Here is a 21,662-nt window from a genome sequence, read left to right on the forward strand (position 1 = left end):
CTTCCTTGTGAGACAGTATTATTGTGTAATATTTTCACCAGGCTTTGGAAGCAAACAGACTGAGATGTTTTGAAAGAAGCGACAGAAAAATGAAATTGTATATTGTTTGGTTGAGGTAGGCCATATTCCTTACCGTGCTGTTCAACAGCTTGCCAGGGCTTATGAGGGAGGTGTGTAGCCACGAAAACAAGAGCATTGAGGTGGGGGAAGGGGAGGAGGTGCGACTGTACTTATGGAGGCGGGTTAGGAGGGGGTTGACATAAGGAGTAGATACTACAGCCTGTGGAGGCGCTTGGACCACTGGTGCTTTGGAGATTACTGGAGACGCGAACTGTTTTCAGCGCGCGTACACTGAACTACCCAAAGGCGTTTGGGAGGAGTCCTTGCCAAAACGATGCACGCATTGTCTTAAGAACGAGGAAGCACCAGATATTTGATAGGTACAGGAAGAAGGAGAAATTTGTGAACAGGGTTTTCTCTGGCGTGGCGTTTTTGTTTAAACGGCAGATTAAAACCTGGATAACCTTCACAGACTGCAACAAACGGACTCATAAAAGTTGCGACTGGAGTATTACTGTAGTTTCTGTTATACACTCGAAATCAGTGCTGTAGGCTATCTGGATTTTTAACGCACTGAAGGGAAACATTCAGTTGCATCGACAGTACCTTATTTTAATTGTATTGTATAGCCTTTCACGGCAGTTGCACATCTTACTCTGCCACTACACACAATATTTACTGACACATGCTTCAGAGCAGCCTCACGTTGATAAGAAAGGAAAGAAAAAGGGCGCATAGCATATTTTGTTCGAGATAGTATACGGGCTGTTTATGTGTACATTAGAGTCGCTATCTGATATCTGACCAGCGGTACGCGGCTCTAGCATCACCGCTCAATATCGAGGACTGAACAGCTCAATTACCAACATGACGGATGGACCGAGACAAAGAGGCAGCGCAGCCCCGAGCACCAGCGAGGATGCAGCCGCAGACACGGGGAATGCTGCAGGACAGTCATCGGTGGCGTTGAAGAAGGAGATTGGTCTCGTCAGTGCTTGTGGCATTATTGTCGGTGAGTGTTGTGTTGTTCCTTTAAATATATTTTCATAGGGGGTTTTAACGGATGTATGGTCAAGCATGCGCTTGATTGGATAATGCTGAATGAAACTGTAATCTTCCAGTCTGCTTCTCTCACACACACTAATCAGTCATATGAAATGGAAAATAGGTCATTTACGTTGGGGGAAAAAATATATGGGTTTTTAATAATAATATAGGGTTTTTAATGGCCGATAACGATAGCATTTAAATTTTAATATTTTCAATATTAAACTTAGTTTGCACACATAAGCTAATGTTGTTGTTACTCTAAAAAAAATAATCATGGACATTATGTTTTGCATGTGTTGCAGTTTAATTATTTTTTTATTAATCGTTGTGATGATCAGTAAAATAATCAGTATTGGTCATACAAAAACTATATAGATCAGTCTCTTGTAGTGAAATATTTACAATGTAATGATAACAAACAACATGTGCATATAAAAGAAGAATATTATTTACTCAAACAACAATGAAGGCTGTCAGCAGATTTGGGAACTGACAATTTTTCAGTATCACTACTACTGTCAATAGCCTACTACTTCTGCAAAATAGGCATGTGCTTTTTTCCAGAATAGAACATTATGGTTTAAAATACATATGGAACAAGAATTAAAAAAATTGCACCTGCCAAGCTTATGCCAAATTAGTGTTCTTCACTTTCTCTTCTGGTTTTTATAAAATAAATAAATAAATCAAGTCAGTGGCAGAGAAACCACAAAGTGAGTTGGAAGTGAAGACAGGAAACGTGACTGAACTTTTGTTAAATTGTTGGTTATTGTTAAGTACGTTGCAGAGCAATTCTCGTTTATTGCTTTAGGCAGCATTAAGCTATTAAAAATATATTTGATTTTATGATAGGAGTTAATGAAAACTAAAACCCACCCAAGAGAATCCCTATACCCACTTTTTAACTACAGCTATATGATAATCCTCTTCAGCAATCTTGATCAGGTCAGGTCACACATTCACATGTTCTCAGTCCCCCCACGTGAACATTATTATCAGGTGATTGTCGCTTCGGATCGCTCAAATCTTTCATCAAGACTTTGTTCTCTGTGTGCTTCATTAAGTTTATCAGAATACTTTATAACTGCTGCCATTCTCATCCTTATCAACCTCTTCAATGTGATATTGAACCCTCATTTACCTGGAAATAAAGCATGGACCTGAAAGTGACCTTTCTGTGGTTTTAGCTTAGCCCCATTTTTAGATGTTGATTTTGCTGGATTATTAGAATGGAAACAAGTGCCAGGAACATAATTTTAGAAGAGGAAAGGTTGACAAATCTTCTGTAGGTGAATGAAAGAGTAAGGGATTGTGAAATGCTACAGATATCAAAGTGCAAACTGACCTCAAATGTTACAAAGAGATGCTTTTGGATTCAGAACATCATACATCAAGCTGGTTACAAGCTTGCAAAGTTTTATGTGTGTCAAACTAGATGTAACCAGTCAGCAACTCAATTAATCCTCCAGTAAGATGATTAAAATGAAATCAAAGTGAAAATCATTGTTCAACATTGAATATAATTGGATTGTGTGCTCCTCAACCAATAAAACTAAAGGTCTTGATCTTTACTTTCTTTCTCAGTTGCAGTTTGATGTAGAACCGAAAACCAGTGTTGATGGGGTTTGTGGTGATTATACAAACCATTACAGATCACAGTTGAACCTATTCTATTTAATGAAAAGAGACCATGTTTTGTTCAAATGGCTTGCTTCGTTAACCCAATCTCAGAGTTTTATATGTGAATTTGTAAAAGGGAAACATCTGGCTACCAAGGCTACAGACCCACAGAAACAGTTGGATCAATAGAGGCATGAAAAAATCAATAGGACAGTTGAGAGGGATTCACCTCAGCAAGCATGAGAGCAAGAGCAATAAATAAAAGTACCAAAGTACCAGGATTGTACATCACTGCACAATATATGAGCCATGTCTCTGCAGAGTGATTGACATGCAAATATGATAAGCTGATAGCAAAGAGTGAACTCATTTTAAGTAAGTCAGTTCACTGTGGCCACTTTGGCGCCACCATGTGAAGCTATAATGCATGTAGGCAATCAATGACCTAAATCCTGAATAAAGCTGCAGTCTTGATAGCAAAATTTCACAGGCAAAAATGTTATTGTCTATTGTTAAAAGTGTAGTGATATATGAAGCACAGCTCACAAAAAGTAACTAACCAAGCAGCTTTCTGGTCGCGCCAAATTCACATGACCAACTTGAACCCATTGCGAAATCCGTGTGGGGAAATCTTTCGCCCTCACGTGAAATTCCTGATGTGTGGATTTGTTAAAATTACTGGTTTTTGGTAAAATTACCAAAAACAGTAGATGTGACTGCACCTTAATGTGTCAAATCTGACAACAATGCTATCATAAATGTAGCTTTTTTAAAATCTAAAATCATATACAAAACAGTATTTTTCAAGCTGGTGCAGCTAAATTGCATGCATGTTCTACAGTAAAAAGCCAAATGACACCTTTGTATAAAAGGGCTTTGAACTGAAAGGCGTGACTTCTGTGTAGTCTTTGACAAGGCTTAGCACGCAGTATGATTAGATCAATGTGAGTAGATTGACAAACTAGAATGTTAAATCAGGGATTCATTGCTGCTGTGTTGCCTGTGATGTTTGTGCGGTGAACACTCACTAGGGAAGCAAAAGGATGCAGTATGAACAGGAAACCCATCTGCATTTTTTTCCACTTGAGTCAGCAAGACTTCTCAATCTACAAGTGTGCACAATAATCTATCAGCCCCTTTAAGGATCACAGCTTAAAACGTGTTGATGTCCACATTTCACAGCTTCCATATAGTCAAATAATACTCTAGCTGGCTGAAACCAGATCAATCCCTACATGCTTTGACAATAGTAAAAGATACCTCTGATTGTATAAAGTTGTGTAACTTGTACTTTGAGGTCATGGGACATGCTTAAGTTTGTGATAATCATATCTTGACAGAGCTTTTTCACAACAGAGATTAAAGGAGAGAACTGAAGAGGGAGAACAACCAAAGACAGAAGCTGAATGATCCGGTCTAGTCATAAAGGTTTATGGATATTCTTTTAGATGAGATTATTCTGTGAATAAATCATGACAGCAGTGGCTGCAGAGAAGAAGTCATCTGATAACTTGTTTACAGTGGCATGTTTAGCAGACACTTATATCCAAAGTGATTTACAGAACATAATTGCTGTGACAATCCCAGAGGAAAACCAAGACTAGTTGCCTTACTCAAGGGCACAGAGCTAATCGGGCAGAAACTCTCCAGCTCACGCATACCTGAATTTCCACATGAAGCAGTTTGTGTAAAAAGCCCAGACATGTAGCGCAATCAGGGAAGATTAAAGCATAAACCACAGTTATAGTCCATGTGCAAAGGCGGTAGTCACTCCACAAACTGACTCACATATTAAATCGGTGGTTTTTGCTTAATAAATCGTTTTTCCTTTGTCCAGTTTGCCTGAGTCACATGGGAGTCTTCCTTTGACATTCCTCTGGTTTTTGAGCACTTCACATGGATTTGGTGGAAATGCACCTTTTTAGTAAAGTGTGACTAGTTTTGTGTGTGTACCTTTTATTGTAATAGATTAGTTGTTCTAAATTAGATCTTGTTTCGTTGTAGAAATGGTGGTTTACATTTGCAAGTTATGGATGGTGCAAGTTATGGAATTAATGCACTGAATGCACAATGCATTCTCTCATACAGTACAGTGACCTCAAAAAGTATTTGGATGCTTAAAAGTGTATGAACATCTTTGTATTATATAACAAAATATCTAACCAGCTGGAATTTATTTTATATGACAAACTCGCTTTTCAAGTATTTCAGTTCGAGATGATTGAACAATAGATATATTTCTCAGAATTAAGACTAAATGTATTGTCGCAATTTCTGGTTGTCTTGTATGGAAATATAAGTGAAATTAAATCACACTTTGTTTGATATTTTTTGTATCTAATGCAATGAAATTTAGACATTTTTATGGGTGAAATAAGTATCTAAATATGTTTGGGGCCAATATATTTATCACAAACAGAAATGGATCACACATTGTTGGTGCACTACTGCACTAAGTGCACATCTTTTTATAAAGCTAGACAAATACACACTCCCCCATATATTTGCTGTGTGTACTCACTCCATTAGTCACGCTGAATACTAACTCAGCAAATTACAGTCTGCTCTCTGTGAATCGTTCTCTCCACCTGCTTTCTCTCTCTTGGTGCTCCCTCCTCCTTCCTTCTCTCCCTCACTGACATTTTCATTTCCTTGTGATTTATACACTGTCCTGCTTTTCTTCAGTGTTTTTTTAATATCACCTATTTTCTCTTTGTCACTGTAAGGTCTCGCTGATCTCTATATTTCCTGAAGTGTGTCACACTGTCATCTCATCATGCCTTCCTATGTATTTTAGAGTGCATAAAAGTAGGGAAGTAATTCAGGGACGTATAAAATTAGGGAAGCACCGTATTGTATATTTACCAGCCAAAATTGGGAAACTATATGTTTCTGTCTATTTTGAAATTCAGATCATCATCTAGCACTAATTTAAAAAGACAGAGATAGATTAGGACAAAAATGTAACCATTTAAGCACTATCTCTTGAAGAATGTTTTATCTTTAAGAGCACGCTGGAGTGAATTTCTGTGTGCACACAATTATTTATTTTGTGTAGTACTGTGTTATAATTTACTGTTTTCAACAAAGTAGTATAGATTTATAATATGGACCATAACATAAAAATAATTATTGGCTTTAAAATGTATATCTCTAATGCATTTCTACAAATCTAAAATCTCTTTAAACTCAAGATAAAGTCTTATTTCATTCAAATGGCTTTTAAATTGGAGCACTTTAGTAGATTCATCCAGACATCCATTAGGCACAGGTCTGTTACACGTAATCAGTGCTTTTTTGGAGTTCATGGTGAGAATTGAAAGCTTATATAGTGACATGACAGGTCCAATTCTTTCTGTGTTCTCAACCTCTCTGTTTTTTTCTTTTACAGGTAATATTATTGGCTCTGGAATCTTTGTCAGCCCAAAGGGAGTGTTGGAAAATGCCAGTTCAGTGGGCCTGGCCCTCATCGTATGGATCATTACAGGCGTTATAACAGCGATCGGCGCACTCTGCTACGCTGAGCTGGGTGTTACCATCCCCAAATCTGGAGGCGACTACTCTTATGTCAAGGACATCTTCGGAGGGCTGGCGGGGTTAGGTTTTCAGCCACACACTGGTTTTAATATTAGTTCAAGAGGCTACTTCTAAACAGTCAGAGTCCAAAGTCTACATTATTTCTAAAAGCTGTATCCACTTTTAATTTTTAAGTAGGTGACTTATTATTAGTAATGGAAACCTTAGTGTGTAGGGTCATGACAGTAAGAAAAATAATTATACATTTTTTTTAGTTTGCAGCCATCACGGACAAAATATTTTGAGTTACTGTGGACTTTTGAAATTGTAATGTAATGTGCAATAAATATTACTATTTTCATGTAAAATCATATAAATAATGAATAGCTATTATGAATGAATAGCTGCTTCTGTCCCCTCAAATGCCTGTAATCTCCTTTCAATGAGTAAATTCCATTATCTGTCATAATATTGTAATTAACTTTATAAGTGACGTGACATGTGGCCAAGTATGGTTACCCATACTAGGAATTAGTGCTCTGCATTTAACCCATCCTTAGTGCACACACACAGCAGTGAACACACACACACCGTGAACACACACCCGGAGCAGTGGGCAGCCATTTATGCTGCGGCGCCCGGGGAGCAGTTGGGGGTTCGGTGCCTTGCTCGTGGGATTGAAGGTGGTAGAGAGCGCTGTACATTCACTCCCCCCACCTACAATCCCTGCCGGTACGAGACTCGAACCCGCAACCTTTGGGTTACGAGTCCGACTCTCTAACCATTAGGCCACGACTTCCCCCTTGTTAACACATTGCAGCTGTCTGGTGAAGTAGTTGTATCTGCCATTAGAAATTTATTAATCCACTAATAGGCAGTAAGCGGTCAATCAAACCTTACAGCCCTGGCTTTGCTCACATGCCAACAACCTTTGCTTAGCACGGTGACTGCTCTAATGAATGATAGTGCCAGTCGTGACTCGATTTCACTCAGCAACAACGAATGATAAAGTGATAAAGAGAGTCTATCCTAAGAATAAAGGTATTGCTATATGGAAATAACACAATGCCTATCACTAGCTAAAAAGAATCATGTTATTACTATTATGTGTTTTTTTAGATAAAACATAGTAAGTCATTTTTTTAGGGAAGTATTATAACATCTGTGTGTTTTTGTGCTACAGGTTTCTGCGGTTGTGGATTGCCGTGTTGGTGATCTACCCCACTAACCAGGCGGTTATTGCTCTCACCTTCTCCAACTACGTCCTGCAGCCTCTGTTCCCCACCTGCTTCCCCCCTGAGAATGGTCTGCGTCTGCTTGCTGCCATCTGCTTGTGTGAGTACCAGAAGGAGAAACAAAAGGTCTCATTGTCCTAGTATTTAGGAATGTTAGGGATTTTGACATGCATATCAAGATGCCTATTGATATTGCTATAAGGCCTCCATTTAGAATTTAAGGCCTATCTTAGTAAGCATTGTCAATTCCTAGTCACCTGTCCTGGTAATGCAAATATTAAAATACTGTTAAGATACCATTAACACAATAATTACTTTCATGTTCATGGCTGATATTAAAATTCTATACTTTAATAAAAAGTAGAATCAATTATTTTAAATGCAATAAGTAAATTTAAAAAGAAATCACATTTAAAAGAGGATCTGGCTTTGTGAAAATATGTTAAGGTTATCTGAATGTTTTTAAACCTCACAAGATGACAAATTTTGCATAAATCCTGCATTTTGAATACATTGTTTTATGTTGTTTACCTCACAATTGCAACAACAACTTACACAATCACTATTTCCACATCTGCTTGTGATTCACTTGTTAACACTTGTATATTTTAGACATTTTTCTCTGATAGCGCATGCACACGTTGTTGCCGGGAATGGGAACTTCATTACATCCTCTTATGTTTGACCATAAGGTCAAATCACGCTCAGGCGAAAAAACATTCAAAGCCAGGGCTAGAGAAACAGAGTTTGGGGACTGACAGAAAGAGCGAGATGAATTGATGTGTGAATGAAGAAGGCCGAGGGGTCTTATCCTGGGAGAGTGGACAGAAAGATTGTGGGAAAATGTGCAGAGGATAGAGAGGGATGAGAGTGAAAGAGAGAAGGATGTGTGAAGATGAATGGAATGATGTTTTTCAAGGCGTCAAGAAGCCTTGAGCGTGGGCTTTCTGCAAACTTCACGCTTGAGCTACAAATACTGCATGCTATATGTAGACAGACAAACAACAGAGACCCTAGGAAAAGAGAGAGAGGTCAAGAGAAGATATTAGGTGATATTTCACCTTTCTTCAATAAGTTTCCATTTAAAAACAGCCGTTTAGATAGTTTAGTTATTAATTTGATAGATTAATAATTTAATAACAGTTCATAACCTTTGTCTTTTTATGAATCTGATTCAGAATTGTCTATTTAACTTTTGGCTTGTAAACCAGTACAAGCTGGTTGTCCAGTTTGTAGGGTAACAGAGCTGATCCAGCATTCATTGTGTAGGCTCTTAATGTAGGGGGACTGTATCAAGATCAAAATGTTCTGATTGGAAGTGTTTGTTTTTTTTTGAACTAACCAGATGTTCTCAAGCTGCTCTGAAGCTTTTTTCTTCTTATTTAGTTTTGCTTTTGTTTTGCTTAGAAAACGGCAGGAATTGAGTGAAAGGGCAAAAGTGGACACTATGGCACAGTTTTACAGGATGTCCCTGCTCTTATACCTCTTTACCTTCTTAATGCCTTTTGTTCTAGAACAGTACAGCAATTCTGAGAAAAGTTTGTCTGTAAGTGTGCGCACAGCTCTCTTTCAGAACCTGCCTAAGTAGGCCGCATTTTAAGGGAACATAGGCACACTCTTGACACAAACACTGTTCCAAAAGGTAGTCAGAAAAACTGCTTCCATTTAAGACATCTTTGGCCAAAAACTGGAAACACTGCATTTATATTTTTCAGAGAAGAAAATCCAATAAGGCAATAGTTGTGTCTCAAATGAAATGGCGCACTATGCCTTTAGGCTTTGCTACATAAGGAAAGCTGAAGGTCGATTGCATCATCAAAGTATTTTCATCATAAAGGCACTTTTACTTTTTGGAATTTTCAGAATAAACACACTATTTATACTACAAAATGGCATAAGTATGCAAAATGGGACGCAACTTGTCTGACAAGCTCAGTGAAAAAAAAAATCAATCTAAGAAGTAATAAGTGAGAGAAATGTTGAATATTATTATACTTACTGTAAAAGTCATTCAATTTTGTAATGTACTAAAAAGTTCAATCTACTTAAAAACTCACTATTTTACCCAAATATTTATGTGCACTGTGGGTTATCATAGCTGGTATCACATGCTTAGTTTAGCAACATGCTAACGGTATCAATTGTGAAACAAACTTTGCCTGTGACATGCCGTTTGTGTTCCAGATCAATCCATTTTAAGTTGGGATGCTGCCTATGTAGGCAGTAAAAGAGCAAGACAGTCCACTAGGTTTTAAAACAGAGCCCATTGCGTTCAACAGGCTGTTGAATATGAGAAAAGTTGTTTAGCACATGTTTGTACTTGAATCAAATCCAAGATATCAAGGCGATAACATGTTAAATGAGTAACTCTGGCCTGTGTGTGTGTGTGTGTGTGTGTATGCACTCTGGCCTGTGTGTATGTGTGTGTGTGTGTGTGTGTGTGTGACCTCCACTGTAAGCAGCTTATTGCAGTAAGATTGCTGTTGTCATAGGAATGTTTCTGCATGCTTGCATTTGCACTGTATACTATGTAGTGCAGACTTCACTACCTCAATTCTGTAAGGAAACAGTCTGTAACTTTCTTAGTCCTGTCTCTGCTTATTTTTCTTTTCTGAAAAAGTTTCACAAACACCACCTTCTAAGACGTCCAATCTAGTCCATTTCCCAGAATGCACTGCCCTTATCTCAAGACAAGATTGGGCTCAGTTAAAGGCATGTCATTGCTCTGTATAGCGAGGCAGTGTTGCTTTTACAGAGATAAGACATAAGGATTACACCTCCTTGCCCAAAGCTTTGTAGTGTTTGGTTTGACTGCGTTCCCTTCACATTGTATTAGGCAGAGTGTCGCTTTGCACTGTCAAACTGTTTGTGTCCCACTAGCCACAAATAGTAATTATCAAGGATTTTGTGCAACAAAATACACCACTCCACCTTATTGCAGTTGACTTGCATTGTAATTTCAGCGACTGTCGTGACTAGATGCAGTTCCAGGTGTAAGCAGTTTGACACTGGATGAGAGCCAAGAATTCTCACTGTGTTTGGTCACTGTACACAGAGAGTCTCAATTCACGCCCAGTTCACACTAGTTTTGTACATAATTGCTCTATTGATAGGTTAATCGAATATACATAGCAATATCGGTCTGTTTAACTACCTGTTTTGGTGGGAGATTTGAAATACTGCTTGTCTACAAGTATATGAATAGCATGTAAATGTAAAAGGACAAAGCTGAACTCTGAAGTGCAAATCATGAAGCAGCCTTTTTGCATGTCTTGCAAGTTCTCAAAAGTGCAAGACTCAAAGTTTACTTGCGTGCTCAGGTTTCTTGCGTCCCTTTGATTTTATGACCAAATATGTCTGTCACATGCCATCAGAAGACATGTGCATGTGACTGTGAGCGTTATTTAGCACATGAACTTTTTCAACAGAAGTTTAAATAAGTAAAAATGTATATGAATGTATAAGAAAACATATTTTACATGTTCTAACTAGTTACTTTTTGTCCTGATTTTTAATCACCTTTTAATTTTTAAAAAGCACAAGCATTTCATGTAATCTCTTTAAAATCATGAGGTAAAAATATCACCGCTTGAAAGTTTCCAGTAGAATGATGCTAGCAATGCCTTTCGTAGATTTCAAAAAGTAATGGGTCAAAGACGAAAAAGAGTTTAAGCATAAAAACAATAAGTGTAATACTGCTTTAAATTGTTGTTGTTTTTCCCAACAAATGTTTTAAAAGTTTTCTGTTTAATTTAATTGCAATTTTGTTTTTGTTTTTCCAAGCAAAAAATAAATATCATACATTTTTCCCTGATTTACAGAAGACACCCACTAAAATGTCATTCAGTGTAACAATCTCGTCAGGCATATTTACAACATTTGAAACCTTAAAAGTAGACACTTTACTTACATTTAATGTGCTTTCTATGGACATAAAATCACTTTTGTAAATTTCTTTTGATGCGGACATCTTAACGTCTTTGACCCTAATACATTTTTGAAAAAAAAACCTGCTAAATCAATAAATGTAAAGGTAAAATTTCGTATTATAATTATTTTGTGCAGCCTTTTTTAACCTTATTTCACCTGTCTATCTGTCTCAGATGTTGCAGTGCATTCAAATGTTTATATATATTAAAAATGGATCCTGAAGGTCTATTCCAAGCTTATCATTTGTGTGTCTGATTAATTCCTCATAGCTGAAAGCATTATTTTATAATCCTTTGGCATACTAGACTGCTCAAACTGCAGGGCGCCGTTAATCTCACCAAAGGCTCACAATGTGTGTGTGTGTGTAACCAGTCTTGTAACCTCCATGTCTTTGTGTTTCAGTGCTGCTGACTTGGGTGAATTGCGCTAGCGTGCGCTGGGCAACACGAGTACAGGATGTCTTCACTGCAGGGAAACTTCTGGCCCTCATTCTTATCATCATCATGGGCATCATACAAATCTGCAAGGGTAGGCACCATATGTCTCTGTATGTGTGTGTGCTTGTTATATATTACTGGCTATTCATGAAGGTCTGCGCTAAATATCAGAGTGTATGCGTGTGTGTGTGTGGGCACGTTGCTTCATCTCTAGTAACTCCAGAAAATCTCCAGAAAAACTAAAAGCACAGCACTTGCCCTCTGTCTCGTCGTCTCAGCAGAAGTCACTGGGTTCAAACCCTCTAATAAAAAATAACACTGATAATGCAGCTTTCACAGCTGATGCGTCAGAGAGGATTCAATAATGATCACACTGCCGACGGTCTGTTAGCTCAGACGCTGACCTGATAATATGAGAGCGACAGATGTGATTCCATGCCAAATCTCTAAAGAAAACTGGATTTGGGTTAGTTGGCACTGGCTGCTCTTTAATGTGGGGTCTTCAGGGTCACATATGCTCTCAGAGAGGGTTCAGAGAGTACATGTGACCCAAAGACCTGGCCCTAGAAATGTGGTATTAATACTATGGCTTAGGGAACAAAAATATTGTAGGCTCAGAAAATCCAGCCCAAACCAGTTATAAGTTTTGGAACATGGTAGCTGGTTTCTAACTGGTTCAAGCTGCTTTAGGTGGATTACTAGCTGGTGGGAATCTGACAGAGATGGTAGACCATATTGATCACATGTGCCTTGCTGGAAAAAAAAAGTGTCATGGTACCAGGTTTTTTAATGGTCCCAGATGGTCTACCAGTTTAGCAAGGTTACTACCAGCTTGATCCAGCTGATTTTAGCAGGATTTACATAAACTTACTACAATCACAATGATATTTTGGTCCAGAGAACTTGACCTTCATTTGCTGTTTTTGTGATTACTTTAAGCTGTTTCGGGTGAAAGCTTTTGCTAAAAATTAACTAACTAGCTAATAAACAAGAGGCATTTTATAACGATTTTCCCTTTGAATATTTCATCACTATTGTTCCCTTTCTTCTTTCTGCAGGCGAGTATTACTGGTTGGAGCCGGCCAATGCATTCGAGCCGTTTCAAGACTATGATGTCGGTCTGATCGCTCTAGCATTTCTACAGGGGTCCTTCGCCTACGGTGGCTGGAATTTCCTCAATTATGTCACAGAGGAACTCGTCGACCCCTATGTGTAAGCCAATTCTCATCCAAAGAGCTTACAGTAATTCAACACTGTGTTATCAATATTTAATTAGCGTTAACAAGATACAAGTTTGTAATATCCAGCAGAGAACCACATAATGGATCAAGAGTTGGAATGGTGTGCAAGTATATTAAACTGCACAAGTAGAAAGATCCAAAGGGATCACTGCATAATTTTACACAATGCTCTGAAGTGGCAGCTGGAATCTGCCTGTAGTTGTAGTTGGTAGCTGAAATAATGCAATGTACTTCTTCTGACTGAACACTTTTGTTTTTTATTTTCCTTATAGGAACCTTCCCCGTGCTATCTTCATCTCCATTCCCCTTGTGACCTTTGTGTACGTTTTTGCTAACATTGCTTACGTCACTGCCATGAGCCCTCAGGAACTACTGGCCTCTAATGCTGTAGCTGTGGTGAGTGACCTGTGTCCATTCTTCCCACTCAGACGCTACCAGATTGCAAACTTAATGATTGATTTGCTTTATGCAGGAGATTCTTTGACATATCTACCGAAGTATCAATATTGAAAGTTCTTTGATTGATACTTGGAATGAGCTTTTGATGCCTGCCAGTATACCATTCAAACAGATATATCAGACTCCAGAATCTTCTGCATTCAGTTCTGATGACTTTCTTAATGAAACAGCACAGATATTATGGACATGATAATGCATGTATTCGACCAACGTCCTCTTTTCCTCTGCTTGTCTTTCTTTTCTCTCCTTCACCACTCTGTTGCTCTCTCCCAGACGTTTGGTGAGAAGCTGTTGGGAGTGATGTCATGGATCATGCCCATCTCTGTGGCCTTGTCCACATTTGGGGGGGTCAACGGCTCCCTCTTCACCTCCTCTCGGTCAGTCCCTCCATCCATCCATTCATCCATCCATACATCATTCATACACAAGCCTCAATTATCTATCTATCTATCTATCTATCTATGTCTGTCTGTCTCGTTTCTGTCTGTCTGTGTGTTCACATACTCCCTTCTAATGATTATATTGGCATCCTAAATAACAGTATTCTTGGGTCCTCCTCACATTGTTCAGGTTGTTCTTCGCGGGTGCACGTGAAGGTCATCTACCTAGCTTACTGGCTATGATTCATGTGAAGCGCTGCACCCCAATTCCAGCCCTGCTCTTCACTGTGAGCATTATATACACCCCCCTCTCCCTCTCCTTTATACCTCACTCACACTTTTCTTGAGCATGAATGGTCTTCATGATGTTGTGACATCAAACACTCTCTCTTGCAGTGCATCTCAACACTTCTGATGCTGTGCACCAGTGACATGTACACACTCATCAACTATGTGGGTTTCATCAACTACCTCTTCTACGGTGTCACTGTTGCGGGGCAGATCGTGCTGCGGGTTAAACAACCAGATATGCACCGGCCAATTAAAGTAAGTCCTAAAAATTACTAAAAGCCAGTGTTAACAAAAACAAACCATATTAGCAAGTTTTTGCTCAGTGATTTCAGTAGTTGTTGAGTTTTTGCTGATGACTTACCATCTGTTACCGATCCGGTATTCTGTTCAGCAAATGTATTTATATTGCTATAACCTTTGCATCATGTTAAGATTGTCCAGTTCCAGGTATAGATACAGTATGTCCCATATAAGATCATTTTTCCTTCTGACTGCTAACGTTACTTCTGCTACTCACAGATCAGTCTGGTGTGGCCTGTCATCTATCTGCTGTTCTGGGCCTTCCTGTTGATTTTCTCTCTGTACTCGGAGCCTGTGGTGTGTGGCATTGGCTTGGCCATCATGCTTACTGGAGTCCCTGTCTATTTCTTGGGCGTGTACTGGGACAACAAACCACAGTGTTTCAATACATTTGTTGGTGAGTTGAACACAGTTCAAAGATGTGTTAAGCCTAATGATAACATCACTATATTACGTCTGATGAGAAACTATGTACCTCACACTCAAGTAATTTATACTTTTATGCAGCAAGGATGCATTAAACTGACTTATAACGATACAAAAGATTTATATTTCAAATAACTAGTTTTGAACTTTCTATTCATCAGAAAATCCTGAAAAATGGTATGGTACGTAAACTGAATTCCTTGTGTTTTCAGACAAGATGACATACCTGGGTCAGAAGTTTTGTGTAGTGGTCTACCCAGTGGAGGACAAGAAGAAAAACGATGAGTCTGTAGAAGAGATCGAACTGAAGGAACAGTCGGTTCCACTGTCAGCCGAGGATGAGCAGACACCGAAATCAGCTGACTGCTGAACAGACATATGGAGACATACTTATTCACTCACATACGGGCAGCCAGATTTATTCAGATAGGCACTGGAAATCAAACTCAGATTTTTCACATACCTCTGTATTTTGCCTTTTCATAAAGAGGGGGTTGCACTGGAGTGCAGTGGCTAAGCTCAGGAGACTAGCTGCTCCACATGTCATGTGGTTCTGCTGTAGTGGTCTTATACAATGTTCTCCGTTCTCTCTAGTTGCTAGTCTCTTAGCAACTGCTTTCTACTCCATTGGCTGTGCAACAGAATTGCAACATTAAAATGTGGGATGACATAAAGCTCTAGAATGTATTACTTAAAAACACTGATTTGGAAGGGTCTGCATTTAAAAAAAAAAAAACCTTTCTGAAACATTATTTTTTCTATGAGAATTAGAATTCCGTTTCGTTTATGCTAAAAATGCCAGAATACATCATGGCTTCGCCTGAAACAGTGGCAGGGTTCATTTTATTTATTTCTTTGTTATTGAGTACATTCTAATGTTCTAATTCTTACCCCCTCTTTATTTTTCCTTGTTTTAGTTATCTCCCAACACTCCCAGGAATAAATGTTTTTTATAAGCCAAAGCTGTATTTTAATTTGACATTTTTTAATTTCAAGTGTATTTCCTGTTCTAATCATATTCCTTTTTGTCATTATGAAATGATTGATTTTTTTTTTACATTTTATTTTCTCCGTTTTCTTTCCTGAAGGAAAGCTCTGGGATCTTTTTTTAATCATCATATTTTTAAGGCATATATAGAAGAACCAATTGTGGTGGTTCAGAGTAGATTTCTACCAGGTTACTCTGGTACTGATACAATTTAAGCTCTTTTATTTGCCTTGAAACTTTTACATAAACTGTATAAAGTTATTATCACTGTTGAAGAGTATTTTTCTTCTGTGCTCAGTGAAAACTTAAAGATTCCGTTGTGAAATTAAGTGTTGCAATGGTATCTTCATTCTGTGTGGACTTTACACAGAGAATATGGCTCCTGACGCCATCGGCTTTATAGCCACAGTCATAACCTGCAGGTTTGCTTTCATGCAGCCTAATTGTTTCACAAGTATATACACAAATATATATTCAAAATTGCAGAGCGTTTGGTTATATATGGCGAAAAAAAGAAAAAGAAAAACAGTAGTGATGCATAGATAGTGTCTGTGATGTAGCTGAAAGCCTGTGAGAATGTAATAGTTCTGGTCCTGTCATTTATTATGTGAATATTCAAAAACTTGAAATCAATTATGTCAGAAGAGCTTGTTAAATCAGTCTTATAATGCACAATATATTATAATTGTGTAGGTGGACTGTAGATGTTAATGTAGGTGCAGTACAAGGGACTAGAATCAATCGATCAAGCTAACATAGTCTGGATGATTACATGAATATACTAAATAATTGAACTACACACCTGAATGGAGAGCCTTAAAGATAATTAATTTTCTAATAAAATTACTTAAAATATATAATATAACTGTAAGTAAATAATATATGCTCAGTTCAAGAATACATGATTGAAGTGTTCAGTATGTATGTCACTTGTCCACACAAGCGTGTAAGGCTTTTTAGTGGTCACAGGGTCTTTTTTATTGTGCCTCTGTATTGATGTCACACCTTTACCCACTTGTGAAGACTATGGAAAAGTGCCAATTGTTCTTTGTTTTATTGCAGATCTGTAGTGTGTAGGTGCTGTATAAAAATCAGTGTAATTCACTGCACATCCATTTTGCATGAGCTTAACCCCCCACATTCCTTAGAGACTACAATATCAAATCTATAACCTTCGTACTTCCACAAGAATCACTGCCTTTTGGTTCCTCTGTCCTAATCAGGCAGCAAAGAGGCCTGTTATCATCCATTATTCAACTGACTGCGTAAACTTTAATCATTGTATGTATCATCAAAGGTGCAGAGCATCTTTGGTTGTAGTGATGCTGCTCCTGAGCTGTGCCTCAGTAATCAGCACTGCCTACTCTGTGCTAAACACAAACACTATGTATATTTTATATGGAAGCTGCAATTCTGATTGTGCTGCAATATTTGACTCCTTTCCACACACACACACACTATCATACAGGTGATACCAAAAGCCATGCAAAATTAATTGTCACATATTTGATTGTCACATTAGTAACAAATGATTGATGTTAATATTTTGAATGTCCTCACAATTACATAAAAATCAAAAAGAGAATGACTTTTAGAGATTATATTAAGATATGTACAGTTTAAAAGGATAAAGACCATAAAGCTCAAATTACCACTTACACAACTGGGGCTGAACGTTTTGTACCAGAGTCTTCTTGTTTAGTATATGTTTTGTATTTGTTTGAACAGTATATATTAAAAGACAAATAAATCTATATGCTGAACCAGGGAGGACTTGTTTATTCCGTCTGACAGGAAAAACTGTGCTACACTGCCACCTACTGCAAGTTAGGAGAATGGCAGATTACCTTGTTCAATAGTTTCACAGTTGTCACGTTTAATAATTTAAAGGTTTTCTCAACTCACTTGGGTTATTTATTTACCACATGGGTTGCACATTACGGTTTTTCTCAGTCGCTTTGGCTCATTTTGAAACAATCTTATTCTCTAAACTATTTGTGTAATTGTTTTATGGGACATCACAACTATAGTGCATGTCTGCAAAACATAATTTTGTGCTTCAAAACCTAGCTATTGTGTCAGTAAATTGGCCAATGTCACCAACATGAAAAGTTTTGTCATCGAGTGAGCCATACTGGTCAAAATGTTTAGATGTTTTTTTGGTAGACGATCCTTAAAATCTTTGTTATATATACAAATGACTTTTTGTTCTACTTTTTTTGTTGACATTGACTTGTCAGTTTTGTCTAGCTGAATGCTGCTGTGTAAATAAAGGTGCTTCTAAAGGTTCTTCAAGCAATGCCATAGAATAACCATTTTTGGTTCCACAAAGAACCATTCAGTCAAAGGTTCTTTAAAAAAAACATCTCTCTTACCTTTTTGTAATCTGAAGAACCTTCTTTCGCCACAAAGAACCTTTTGTGATCAGAAAGGTTCTTCAGATGTTAAAGGTTCTTTATGGAACCATTTAGACAAAAAGGTTCTTCTATGGCATCGTGAAGTTTTGTGCTTCAAAACCTAGCTATTGTGTCAGTAAATTGGCCAATGTCGCCAACATGAAAAGTTTTGTCATCGAGTGAGCCATACTGGTCAAAATGTTTAGATGTTTTTTTGGTAGACGATCCTTAAAATCTTTGTTATATACAAATGACTTTTTGTTCTACTTTTTTTGTTGACATTGACTGTCAGTTTTGTCTAGCTGAATGCTGCTGTGTAAATAAAGGTGCTTCTAAAGGTTCTTCAAGCAATGCCATAGAATAACCATTTTTGGTTCCACAAAGAACCATTCAAAGGTTCTTTAAAAAAAACATCTCTCTTACCTTTTTGTAATCTGAAGAACCTTCTTTCGCCACAAAGAACCTTTTGTGATCAGAAAGGTTCTTCAGATGTTAAAGGTTCTTTATGGAACCATTTAGACAAAAAGGTTCTTCTATGGCATCGTGAAGTACCTTTATTTTTAAGAGTGTACTTGTTGTGCAAATAGTAGAAAATGGCACTAGCTTTTTTGCAGATGTAATAAAACTTGTGGTTGACTTGAATAAGAAATTCACATTTAGCGTGAACAATTAGTTGATTGTTCAGTAATCTGACCATATTGTTTTGAGAAAAACATTCTCATTCAGGAATTGAGCCAAAGCAATTGAGGAAAACTTGAAAACTCTTTGAATGACGAAAGAATAAACAGTTACATGCTTAAATGGTTGCATCTATTTTTATTGACAAACTGATACATCAGTTTTACCTTGATTTTTAACACTTCCTGTAAACCTAACAAAAAGAGCACAATGATGCTCTTAACAAATTAACGGAGTGGCATGAACAGGAAAAAGCTGATGAATATTCCAGCAAACAAAGAATGCAGTGGCTACCACTCGTCAGTCCAGATGGTTCAAATGGTTTCTGGTGACATGTGCGAGTACATATCTAAGGTGGCCAAGACAGGGCTGGGTTACACAGAAGAGAGGAGGCTGCTGGGATGCTGGTGGACCCGACCACCTCTCAGTGCAAGAACCAGATGCAGCACAGAGCCACCCTGGATCTTATAATCAGCTGCCGTTTTCTCATCATTCCTGAGGTGGAGAAGATAGAGGGTTTAGAATAAACCTACAGAAATATTCGAGAGCATGATTAAATGTGCACATAAAATACGTTACATCTGTTTTCCACTGTAGATGAGTCTCTGTTGCTGGGGTGGGATTCCCTCTTTCTCCTCCACTCTCTCTTTTATTCTCTCCACCTGAATAAAACGGACGCATCAATGCTCTTTACTGTCAACTGCGGGTTCATCTTTTAACATTCGCTGTAAATCATTAAGCATTTTATATTGTACCTTGTCTGTGGGCTCGATGTCGATCTCGATTTCTTTGCCAGTGAGTGTCTTTAAAAACAATGACGACGATTAAGTCATTTAGACATAAAATTTCCCTCTGAATGGGCCCTTTATCATTTACATACCACAGTTTGTTATAATATTATCTATGTACGTCATACTATAGTAAAATGTTGTTTGATGCGCAATGCCTTACTGTATTTAATAAAATAATTACACTAGCTCAGTCTAGAACCATCCTGACGAACTGGGTAAGAACTGTGCTGAACGAAAGAGCTGCTCTTTTCATTTCTTACCTTGACTTTAATTAGCATTGTGGCTTCTTCTGTTTTAGAAATACATGCAGGGAAATTGAATGCGAATATAATTAGGCGATGGTGGAAGAAGTTCAGACACCTCTAATCAAATTATTCCCACAATTTCCCCACCGAATTTCCTGCGTCACTGAAAAATAATTCCTACTATTCTAGTGTCTGTAGGAAACGTTCCGAGGGTCCGTGTGGAACGACATCATTCGATGACAGCTGACGATTTGGAACGAAGTAAAATGAAGTAATTGTCTTTATATTTTATTATTTAAATACACATAACTTAGCAAACTAACTCTAAATAACAAAAATAAGCCGTCAGCATAAAGACTACAGTACAAGCGCTAAACATCCGCCCTCCTAAAACGACCGCCTCCAACACGGAAACCGGTTTCATTTTCTGCCATACAGCCTTTCAAGAAGGTGCTCAAACTTTAAAGAGAGCAGGAAAATCTAAAGTTCGATCTGATATTGTAAATGACATCTTGAGTGTGTTTTTTAGAGTTGGGTTTGCTTGCAATAGCACTTTTTGTTGGGTGCCTGGGGCATGCTGGGGTGATAGGGAATGAGCAGGCAGATTATATAGCGAAGGAGAGTTTAGGAAGAGAAATAGATAACCATGTATCCCCCAAAAGGGTCTGGCTGCAGACTTGCGCTTGCACTCTCAGACACTTGCACTTCCGCTAGCTAGCGACGTCACTTGCAGTCTTTATTTTTTATTTTGTTCTATTTATTTATTCTTTTTGTTTGAATCTCTCAACATTTTACAACAGTAGTCAGGTGGTGAAGACAAGACAAAAGAAACTAAAATACGAAGTCACTTGCAATCGACACTCGCACTCTCCGATACCTGCGACGTCACTTGCAATCGACACAAATCGTGCGTGACAAGACGCTGTGGTGGGGCTTAAACGATTAAAACTAATTTTGTACCGTAACGTACAGGGTCCTGCAAGCCATCTGTAGGAGAAAAAGACAAGACCCGCAAATCCGTGGCCACAGAACAGCAGAATATGAACGCAATGCACAAAGTCTCGTTAAGCGTTTTCCTCCTGTAGAAAAACATAAACACTTAACATGGCTTAATGTATTAAGATGATATTCAAATATCAAATTCAATATACAGTTTATTAATATAATGATGGGCATGCTGGGGTGATAGGGAATGAGCAGGCAGATTATATAGCGAAGGAGAGCTTAGGAAGAGAAATAGATATCCATGTATCCTTGGGGAGGGTGGAACTGAGGGAAAGAGTTAAAGAGGGCTTAATAAAAGAATGGCAGAGAGGATGGGAAAAGGAAATCAAGGGTAGACATTATTTTTCTATTCAACCTAAAGTTAAGAAAAGATGTTTTGTACTTGTCCATCTCGTAGGGACTCAGTTCAGACTCGGTCTTTCTCGCCGTTTCTGCTGTTTGCTCAGTAAAACTACACTGTACTCAGTGGCGTGCGGTGGTGTTTTTTTTTAAAATGATGATGCAAAGTTCCCACAATTTTATTATTATTATTATACAGTACATTTTTATGTATCAGTTGCCATAGTTCTTGCCAGGAGTCAAAGGCAGCTGCCAGAGTTCGTGGCAGCTGCCAC

The 21,662-nt window shown here is 38.0% G+C and overlaps 2 protein-coding genes and 1 pseudogene across 2 annotated transcripts; 2 read left to right on the forward strand and 1 right to left on the reverse strand.

Annotated features, from left to right (window-relative positions):
* The first annotated feature begins 266 nt into the window (after nucleotides 1-266).
* Nucleotides 267-17,701, forward strand: slc7a8a (solute carrier family 7 member 8a). Its single transcript, XM_016555164.1, has 11 exons — nucleotides 267-1,072; nucleotides 6,122-6,326; nucleotides 7,430-7,581; nucleotides 11,814-11,939; nucleotides 12,907-13,060; nucleotides 13,362-13,485; nucleotides 13,822-13,925; nucleotides 14,119-14,215; nucleotides 14,325-14,474; nucleotides 14,739-14,916; nucleotides 15,158-17,701. The coding sequence occupies exons 1-11, from the start codon at nucleotides 928-930 to the stop codon at nucleotides 15,313-15,315; spliced, it is 1,593 nt and encodes a 530-aa protein (XP_016410650.1). The 5' UTR covers nucleotides 267-927; the 3' UTR covers nucleotides 15,316-17,701.
* Nucleotides 17,702-19,130: 1,429 nt separating this feature from the next.
* On the reverse strand, nucleotides 19,131-20,252 carry nedd8 (NEDD8 ubiquitin like modifier). Its single transcript, XM_016555167.1, has 4 exons — nucleotides 20,059-20,252; nucleotides 19,763-19,810; nucleotides 19,587-19,669; nucleotides 19,131-19,502 (listed from the first exon to the last, which is right to left on the reverse strand). The coding sequence occupies exons 1-4, from the start codon at nucleotides 20,074-20,076 to the stop codon at nucleotides 19,382-19,384; spliced, it is 270 nt and encodes an 89-aa protein (XP_016410653.1). The 5' UTR covers nucleotides 20,077-20,252; the 3' UTR covers nucleotides 19,131-19,381.
* The window catches only part of LOC107742313 (E3 ubiquitin-protein ligase TRIM39-like), a 4,280-nt pseudogene continuing 2,754 nt past the window's right edge, over nucleotides 20,137-21,662 (forward strand).

This window comes from Sinocyclocheilus rhinocerous, unplaced genomic scaffold, assembly GCF_001515625.1.
Source record: "Sinocyclocheilus rhinocerous isolate Xijiao unplaced genomic scaffold, SAMN03320098_v1.1 scaffold75, whole genome shotgun sequence".
Taxonomy (NCBI): Eukaryota; Metazoa; Chordata; class Actinopteri; order Cypriniformes; family Cyprinidae; genus Sinocyclocheilus; species Sinocyclocheilus rhinocerous.